Source organism: Atta colombica, unplaced genomic scaffold (assembly GCF_001594045.1).
Source record: "Atta colombica isolate Treedump-2 unplaced genomic scaffold, Acol1.0 scaffold311, whole genome shotgun sequence".
Taxonomy (NCBI): Eukaryota; Metazoa; Arthropoda; class Insecta; order Hymenoptera; family Formicidae; genus Atta; species Atta colombica.
The window spans coordinates 266826-277799 of NW_017259417.1; the positions used below are offsets into that span (position 1 = coordinate 266826).

General features: G+C 31.2%; 1 protein-coding gene across 3 annotated transcripts in view; it reads right to left on the reverse strand.

Annotated features, from left to right (window-relative positions):
- LOC108690324 (telomerase-binding protein EST1A) overlaps positions 1-10974 on the reverse strand; it is a 108497-nt gene that overhangs the window by 84104 nt on the left and 13419 nt on the right. For all 3 annotated transcript variants that reach the window (XM_018197554.1, XM_018197556.1, XM_018197555.1), the window contains one exon: positions 766-911. In XM_018197554.1, the coding sequence (XP_018053043.1) occupies positions 766-911 (146 nt within the window). The remainder of the gene's footprint in view (positions 1-765; positions 912-10974) is intronic.

Below are 10974 nucleotides of genomic sequence, written 5' to 3' on the forward strand. Positions count from 1 at the left end.
CAAAACAATTAAAAGCTATAATTTTCACAAATAATCTGAACATATAATAACTATAATAACAATAATTAAAACAATGAAATGAATCGAGAAGTTTAAACACAAAAAACAGAGAAATATCATCAACTAGTAATCTAGGTGCTTACAATTAGTAATATTTATATGTAAATACAACTATATAAGTTCTGTATATTGTGCGCTTATTTGGTTTATTGGATTTGAAACACAATCATGAAGGAAAATACTAATCTTACTTAATCGTCTTCACAATAATGGTATTAACACCTTAAAAAGATAACCTATTACGAAAAATATTACTTCAACCGGGATTTGAGAACTCGGATTTGAGAATTAAATAAATTATCTAATAATTAAATAAATTATTAATCTTAAATTCCATGTGGGCGTCCTATTCGATCACCAAGGCATGTAATGATATTAATCGTAATGTTTTTCAGGTCACATGAAATAAACAGTATTAAGTGAAATAGACCAAAAAACGTTTAAACACAAATAAGAAGAGAAATTCCAAATAGCACAAATAATAATTGTATTTGTATTATGACATATGAATATTACTAACAATAAACATCAACAACAATCTGCTTTAATTGAAAATTGTATTTCTCCTTAATAATTAAAATATTTGTACATATAAAAATATTTGTACATTCGTATAATTAGTATGTCACAATGTTTTATAAATATAAGCAAGATTATTCGCAATATTAAAAGATATATACAAAAAATTATAACATTTCGACTTACCTTTTAGCTGCGTGGTCTCAATTGCGAACATGTTCAGCGCCAAAAGCTGAAGTAAACGAGTACCAGGAAGCGGTAGTGGCGAGTGCTGCAACAAAGCTCTGAATTCCTTCAGCATTTGAACACCGGCTTCTTGAAAAGTTTCCATTCTGAAAAAAGAATACAATGTTTTTATACTCTTACAACATTTATATTTTGTAACATCAAAAATGTAAATCACCTGACTGTTATTAAATCTACTTGATTAAATCTACTATTTTATTTCAAATATTAATTTTGAGGAAGCCACTTGACTAAAAATCGAATAAGAGAGAATAATAGAGAAGTTAAATAAATGAAATTTCTTTGTTCCAGCACATCTTAAATTTCCATTTATTTAACCTATCATTATCAATAAATTAAATTTTAATGTTAACCATTATTGATATACATATATATAAACAGCCCGAAAGTGAATGGTGATAATTTTAGATGATTAATAAACAATGTTTATTCGCTTTAAGCAATAAAAAACATTTACGTATATTTATATATACGTATATTTATATATACGTATATTTATATATACGTATGGTTCAAAATAACAATTCAAGTTTGATATCACTTAACAATATTTGTTAAAATCTTATATATTTTGATAATTACAAAGTTTTTAGAGAAATTCATAAGTGTATACTCTGACGTGTAAAATCAATTATTTCCTATTAACACATTGAAATATCAATAACAATATTTCAAGTGTGATAAGTAATTCAAAATACTATTCACTTTCCTTCATCTTCGAAAACGCCTAATAGGAACAATTAATAGCAAGGAAAACGTTTCTCAACATTAGTAACCGTAAATATCTCGTTAATCGATCCATCTCTAAATAATCGAGTTTAGATCGAAATCGGCGAATCTGTGACCCACGACGGCGGTTAATCCGAGACCGATGATAAAGGAGGACGAAGGTTGGCCGCGAGGTCTAGAGTCGCCAAGGGGCCTTCCTCGTAAACACAGCAACGGGAGATCTCGCATAGCGGACGCTATCTTTCCCACAGCCTCTTTTCGCGTAGCGTACCGTCTACATACATATATATACAATATGTAGTTATACATGTATAGTTATAAATATATATGCATATTTATATATATATATATATGCAAAATATTAAATCTGTGTAACGTCTCACATAATATCTTACCCACGTCGCGCTTGTAACTCGGAGTATTCGTGACGCAACCTACTTTCAATCCTTTCTAGCTCCTCCTATCACATTATCTTATCTAACAGTCTTAAACGCAGAAATTTTAAAATATGGAAAAAATCAAATATCTATTTTTAATGTTGCCAAAAATTCATGTCAAACATTTTTTAATTAGATCTTTTATAATAACTGCAATTAGAAAGAATTTATTTAAATATTTCATTTATTCTAATTTTTTCTAGTTATCTTGATTACAATGAATTTACTATGTAGACTATTTTCAATACAATACATGAAAAGGATGATTTTATAAAAATAGATAGATTTTATAAAAATATAGATCTAAAAATAGTTTTATTGTGAGCTATAAAAATAATTATGTAGGACGCTCAAACTGACTGTTAAAATGTCAAAACTTTTTTGCATTGCTCATTACGCTTACGATTATGTAATTATTAGATGGTTCAATAAAATTATTTTCAGATCTGTATTTAGCTACATTTTTCGATATTTCAGCAAAATCATTCTTTCCGTGTACATAAAGGTAACAAAATTTTCCTTATTACAAATCAATTTCACTTAAATCTGATATTTTTATAGATTTTAGACATTCTTACAATTATTTTTATTTCTTTTCTCCGATTGTTTAAGAACAAATAATACTTTTCTAAAATCAAAAGGAATAAGACTGTTCGATGCATTACTCGTTATATATTACGTTCGAAATATGGTTTAATGAATGTTACGCAGTACTGTTACAGGAAAGTAAAATTAATTCGATCTTCAAAGAGAAATGATAAAAGGACTTTAGAAACGCGAGAGGGAAAGGGTTTACTGTCATAAATAATTGCGCACTTACTCTCAAGCGTAATTTCTGTGCTATTTTTGCTGTGTCAGAAGGAATCAATAAGTAAGCTTCTGTAATTCATCGCGCGGACAAACGGCCACAAGGAATTGTTGATAGACCGTAATATTAGTGTCCTGCAAAATGACTGACAAGAAAGACATTTGGAAAAGTCGGTACTATCTTGTTCTCAGAACTTATATGACTATATCAGGCATATGGCCGTATCAAAGTCTTCGCGACAGATACATACACTTTATACCAACATTTACATTCTGCTCTAGTATTCTGATACCTCAGGTAAAACGCTTATGAGAAAACAATTCATGATAAATTATATTTATGTCCTCGAATTAATCATTATAATTTTTTCCATTAATAAAAACTTTGATGAATTAATGTTGCACAATATTAATCCTAATATAGTTAATGTATGTGTTAATTACCTCGAATATCAATGAGATAATAGAAAGTATAACAGCAGCGATGATCAGTATAATATTCAGTTATAAAGTAGCGAGTTTAATGCTTGACAAAAATGTAAGTAATAATTTTAATAAATTCAATCTTACCGTAAGGTAATCAAACTGTTTCTTCATTAAATCATTAATATGATAAAAAATATGCAAATGTATATTACACAGATAAAGTCTTGTCTTAAGATAATAGAGGAAGATTGGCTGTCGTTAAATACAGATGTAGAAAGGTCTATTCTGCAACATCACACTAAATACGGACAATATCTGTCGACATCTTATGCAGGTACATCATAGAAAATGTATAAGATGTACTTTTTAAATATGCATACTAATTGATCTATATAACGGTATATTTTTTATTTTCGTAATTTCTTAAATTTTTCATTTTTTTTTAATCTTAAAACTTGCGTAAGTATTTATTATAAAAAAGATGTTCTTAGTAATTCGAAGCGTTTTTAAACAAGGAAGACTTTTAAAGAGGCTTTTAATAAAAATGTATGAAAATAATTCACTAATATAATATGTACTATATTTTTTCTAGTTTTCATGCATATGATACAAGTTTTTTACTTGCTCAAATCAGTCATCCTGACGCTCTTAGAAACCGATATCGCAAATTCTACAAAAACAATTACAAAGTTGCCATTTCGTGTCGAGTATGGCGTGGACATAGAACGATACTTCTACCCAATAACAATTCACTGTTATCTAGCCGTCTTCGCTCACGTATTTAGTACAATCGCGGTTGACTCCTTATATTGTATATTGATCCAGCATGCCTGTGGAATGTTCTCTATCATTGGGTAAAAATATCAGGTTTCACAACTAACAGTCACAAACTAAGATAAAAGTATTTCTTGCACCAATATTTTAGTGCGCTTCCAGACATGTGCTAGAGAAAATTGGGAAAAATAATGATATTAATTTTCATCTGAAGCGAAATAAAATACAAGACGATGATTACAAGAAGGCATTAGATTGCTTGCGTAAACATCTACAAGCAATAAAGTGCGTATTAAAAAATGTGGAATAAATATCGATTAAAAATATAATATCAATTCTCTGTGTTGCTTGTGTTCACGATTTTGTAGATTCGCGGAATTAATCGAGTCTATGTATACAAAAATATTTCTAATCAGCGTTAATCTAAATATGATTGGTGGAAGTATGACCGGTATACATGTATGCATTAATCTTTATATATATTCTATATTTTACAGAAAATAAAAAATTTCATAATTCAGTTACAATTAATACGTATTTCATAAGCACAATATAGTTACACTTTCATTAACAATTTTCGGAATATCGGATATAACCGCAGCAATGAAAAAATTAAAAAGTCTTTTCAAAGGAATTAAATTTGTATTTCAGATGGTAATGAATTTAAACAAAGGTGCTAAGGATATAGCAGCACCTATGGCTATTTATATTGCGCAACTTGTCCATATCTTTCTCCAATTTTGGCAAGCACAATTTCTATTAGATTACAGTATTGTTCCATGCGAATCTATGTAAGAATCTATGCAGGTTTTCCTGTCTTAACTTGAATTGTTATATTTGGAATGATTCACGAACTTTGCTTTGCATTACAGCTGCAGAGGAAACTGGTATTATACTTCAAAGAGATGTCAAAATCTTTTTCTTTTAATTATGAGTAGAACTATATCACCGTGCAAAATAACTGCCGGCAAAATTATAACTTTATCAATTGAAAGCTTTGGTACAGTAAGTAAAAGAATTGCATTATTATTTTTTAAATTATGGGTTTTAAAAATCACAAGGTATCTTTAATGATATCGATTCTTTATATAACTTCAGATAAAATCATAAAAAGATTATTTAAAACTCTTTCTTTATTTTCTAAAGGTTTTGAAAACAATGATGTCTTATTTTACGGTGTTACGTTCCTTCCAGTAATGATGATCCATTACATCGAAGTAACATAATTAATAATACGTCGTTAGCGTAATAAAATTAAGTATAAAATTTTTCTTCGTATTTATATCAGTATTATAATAATAATATAACTAATACTGAGTTTAAAAATAAGTCTATACATTTAATCCACATCTCATTACACATACAATATATTATTTATATTCTACATCAATTTCATTTATATATGATATATCAATTTTCACAACGTAAGAAAATTATGCTATATCTCATGTTCCATTATTTTCTTTTTACTTCTATTTACTTTATCCATATATTTTGAATTATTTTAAAGAAATTTATAATTATTTTGGAAGACGAAAAAATGAAATTATTCGATAAATATCTAAATAATTTTTTAAATTGTTCAGAAATCACGATTGATTTTACAAATCATTATATTTCATGAGACTGATTCCAATAAGCTAGTGTATGTCTTTCAGCAGGCTGAATGAATCGTAGCCGAGAACGTGCCACTTCGCCACACAGAAAGATAGGAGAGAGACAGAGAGCGCCAAGTTACACCGTTCTATGCCAACGTACCGTTATTACGTACTCTCGATTAAACTCCGAAGAATGGCTAAGTAATCGCTTAACCCCTTCAGCTCCCGTGGCTTCTTTGCGTAATGAATCATTCGGATCGCGTTCCTCGGCCGAAGAGGCGAAATATCGAACTCTATAAAGATACGACAGTCGCTGATAGGCCTCGATCGTAAGCCTAGTGCTTCTTTCGAGGGTAGAGAATGCCGAAGAGGCACCATTCCCATCGCGTTTGTATGCCGCGAGCGATAAACGCGGCTGCTGAAATCGGACACCTCTAAGCGCAGCCAGCGGCGCGAATCAAGGCGCACTCACACGCTCGTTTGCCCGCTTCGTTGTTCGATCGTCGAAAAAGACCGTTAGCCGCTGACTGAAATCAAGTTATGGTACGCTACCATCCCACATCACGTCGTATAATCGTCCGTATTTATTCGCGCCATTACCGGGTGCCGATGATGCCGCGGTCCCGAACGAGAGTGTAAAACGTGACAAGGCGAAGTGCAATTCTGTGCAAGCATGCCACCTCTTTGGCAGCGCTTGAAGATACGACTTCGTCATCATAATTTGAAAATCGACTAACAAAATAATATTACAACATTTTAATAATTATCTTTTACATTTGACAAAAGGTTCTCATAAGAATTAAATTAAGAAAAAAATTCGTATCAAATATTTTCTTCAACTTTTTACATGAGACTGGAATGAAATCAGAATTACTTCATTCCTCTGTTCGCTTAAAACACTCAAACTATTTTATTTAATTTTAAATAATTCAAGTGCAATTATCATATTCAACGCTTGTGACGCTGCTTCATGAATATTAAATAATAATATGTATAAATGCTTTCATCATGGAAAATTAAAAGAAACATTAAGATACGAGATGCTCTTACATAAATATAAATAATTTCAAAAACATTTTTTAATTTTTGGAAAAATTGAAATTATGTATTACAAACAAAACTTTTAATGTTACAGAAAATTATACAATTAGTTTTTGCTGGCTAAGCGAAATTATCTAGATAATCAAGATTAAATGGCATCATGTTATCTTCATTAAAATGTATTATCTTCATCTTAGATTAAAAAAAGTGATATCTTTTTTTTCAAATTATCTAGATAATTAGATCTTCATCTTATTGTCATATAATATAAAAAAAGATAACACTTTTTTATGTAAACTACAAATGAAAATAATATACATTCTAGTGAAGATAAGATGAAGCCATTTCATCTAGATTATCTAGATAATTCCATCTAGATATCAGTCAACTATATATAAATCATATTTCTATTATTGTGTGTAATACATATTAAAACATTCCTATACTAAAAATTTAACAGTAAAAAAATAATGTGTAAGTGTTTAAACACAAATTCATTTTTAATACGATGTCAGCATAATAGACGCTACTGACACGAAGATGAACGGATGCGAGTAACTAGTAATTTTCATATTACTCAAGCATAATCGTAAATCTGTATAGCGTTAATACCACTTAGCCAGATACATTATGGTATCGGATCTGCTCGTAACTCCGTGATCATCGATTTCTTTATCTTGCTTTACAACTCTCGTGGCAGATCGAACGGCCCTCGTTCGCAATAATGCACGGCAACTAAGAGTCGTATCTGCGACCAATCGATCGTAGAGATAACGATGATAATCTTACAGCGGATCGATCGCGATCCATGAAAGTTCCGAAGTAGCGACGCTGGTCGATTAACTAACAGTTTTTTATATACTAAGAATACTATTATCATACGCTAGAAAAAAAATTCACTTATTAAGTCTGTTGTATTAGCAAGGCAATCTTACAAGCAAGAAACAAAATAAGCGTTATCATTGCCTTCACGTTCAGTTCAATGCCACTCGATGTGACGCATGAGTATTGAAATTTTTATACTATGAAAAAATTATCGCAAGATTTACTAGATGACTTTTCTAGTTACATCTTGAAAAACTTTTAATTTTAAACAAAATTAAAGTAATTTCATTTAAAAAATTACGTTAAAAAACTTTTTTTACTTTGCTTTTTTGTAAAGATTCAAAGAAAAAATAATTAATCTGTGAAATGTAAGCATTAACATATAATTAATAGAGTGCAAGTCAAAATATAAAAAGTATAATAAATAATCAGTAAATGTCATACTATTAATAATGTAATTCGAAAGGCTAATTTAATACTACATCTTTAAAGATACTCGTTTGAACTAGAATTATCTGGACATGGATCATAATCATGATCATGATCAAAGAAGATACAAGGATCCTTTAGTTAAGATCCTTAAGTTTGCTTAAGGACCAATTGCGATGTCGCTGTGTTTAATTAAGCAGATTTATTTTCTTTGTCAAAATAAGATAACGAATCACTGTAATCGAGCCGCTTAACCAAATTGTCTAGTCGGTAACTATCTATCCTATGTAGGTTACACGCCCTATAGTACGAGGCGATACACTGCTAAACAACGCCAACATTAAGGAGCCCCTTCGGCAGCCCATGTTTGTCCCATCGACATCGACGGACAGGCTCTATGACTAACAAGTTTGCACTTTAACGCATAACGGGGCATTCCGTCGTGTACGATAGATCATGGTCCATGACCCGCGGATTGCGTGGGCTGGCCACCATAATCATTCCTCGCCTCGATACAGCGACGCGGCGGCGATGCGGTACCACGAGCATTAAGTTTCCGATTCTTCTTCTTCTTCTTCTTCTTCTTCTTCTTCTTCTTCTTCATCTTCTTCTTCTTCTTCTTCACCGCCTTTCATTCCCACTCCCGCTCAATCTCAATCGCGCTATCTCCCGCATCGAACTCACTCCTTTCGCGATGGCGAAGCCAATTTCGTCGCTTCGATCGAGAGATAATCACGCCACGTGACTAATCTCTTCAGAGACAGTTATTTTGCATTAGATTAACGAATTATATACAAGTACATAATTTGATTTAGTATAAACAATTTTTTATTATATTAATGGCACAATCTTTTTTTTTACACAAACGAAATTTCATTCTCAAGTTTCTTGGCATAAATTTTAATTTTTATTAAGTAAAGATTTTAACATTTGATAACTATTTGGCAATGTAACAGAGATGTTGAAAGATAATTTTGAATTTTTCTAGTTTTTTAAAACCTAAAACAGTAAAAAAATTTCGACTGGACAAAAAAGACTCGGGAGTGCCTAAGGAGTAAGTAAAAATATGTCCAGGAAGGGTTAATTATTGATATAAAATACATTTACGAAATGATTAAAAATACATCTGCATATTTTTTCAAAAAAAATATCGTAATCGTTAAATATCGTAAATATATACAAATGTCATTTTCCCTGAAGAAATTAGCGCAGACATTCAAGGTAAGGATAATCTCAGCAGTTTTGTAAGAAAATGCAAATCTGAACGAAATAGTGCGTAACTTTGTGCACATGAGGTATTTGCGAGTGGTACAGGTTGTACCAACCGCGAAGATTAATTTAGCCGCAGCTATAAATAAACGTCGGATAGATAATAAATCGTCCCGCAAAATACGCAGCGCAGATAAATAGATACCTTCAGGGTAACAAAATTCCTTCGCTTTTTCATCGCGGTCGCGCGATTACATATAATTAATCGATCCGGCGCGACATTGGTCAGAGGTACCGCATCGCATTCAGATCCTGCGATCCGCTCGTAATAGAAATGTAATCCCGGGCTATTGGATTTTATCTAGATTGCAAAATCTAAATGACTCAATCACTGAAGACGGTGCATAATCGCGGAACGCGTATCAAAAATGATTACGACCAATACATCGCTGCCGTAATCATTCTCATTAGCATAATTATCATTATTTATTGGATAGCAATAATATCATCTGAAGTCACGTGAACGTAACGTAGCTTCACAAACGGGATACCGACGTCATGCATTTTACTCCAAGAATCAATTATAAGTAATGATACGGCACGCAAATGACACGAACGACGCGCGGACCGCTCTGATTAAGCACTGTCGAGAGGAAATACACGACATAAATTGTAGGCTGCAATCGAGCGAGACGATATAAGTGTCAAGGACGTTTTTCATATCGTCACAGATTTTTCTTTGCTGTTATATTATACCTACTTCGTAATAAGCAGATAAGATTTATTACGCTTACTCCGAACGTATTCACTCTACAGCCCCATACGATCGAAAAATCAAGAGGAAGAACCAATTAAACTTAGGCATGTACGTTTCTTAAGAATAGCAAAAAGAGAATATTTTAAATTACATATCTTAGATATCGTTTTAAATTAGAAACATAATATCGCATCGTTTTCAATTATAATAATCTATAAATAATAATTATATGACGTGTGAAGCTTTTAAAATACTTGAAGATATAATTTAGAACGTTATTGGTTAAAAATCTTCTGTTATTGTTTCTCTATTCAAATTTTTTTTCACATCGCAAAAACGATTCAGCTAGAAAAACTGTTTTAAAAACTAATTTTTAATTGAATTTGTGTAGATATTGATGCAAATTTCTTTTATCTCAATCTTTAATTATATCGCAAGTCTCTTAAAGTTTTCAGTCGTTTCACACCTCAAACCGGTAGACTCGATAGCTCGATCGAAGTTAAATGGCTACGAAGAAGCCCGACGAAATGTATCATATAATCTGATCGTCCTTGCCAGCAATGCAAAGACACATAAGCGACGGCATAATGAGCCATTAGCTCGAGAGTGTCGATGGTAGAGCCTGATACTACACCCGCTATCGCTTCGTAAACCGAATGCGCCATGAACGAATTAAAATATGTTCCCTGGCGCTTTAACGCTCCGAGAGTGAACATCGTTTAATCATTGATTATCATGGATTCTCTATCTTTGTGCGAAATGTATAGTAAAATGAGCAAACGAAAATTTAGAAGATATAATATATTAAACAAATATATTAAACACACGATGCACGATGCGAGAAATGAGATGACTCAAGAATAATATTAAACAATATTAAACAAAGAATAATATTCATTTTATACAACAGTTGCACAATCGTACGAAAGTTATTCCTCCTCTTTTATAACATTTGTATGTAAAAGCAAAAAAGTAGGTACAGGAAAAAAAGTACATGATTCAATTGGCATGATTCAAAATACTTAAAATATTGATATAAATAATTTTTAAATATATCAATCAATTTTATCATTATTAAATTAATATTTTGATAAATTAATTTATAAATATATTCATA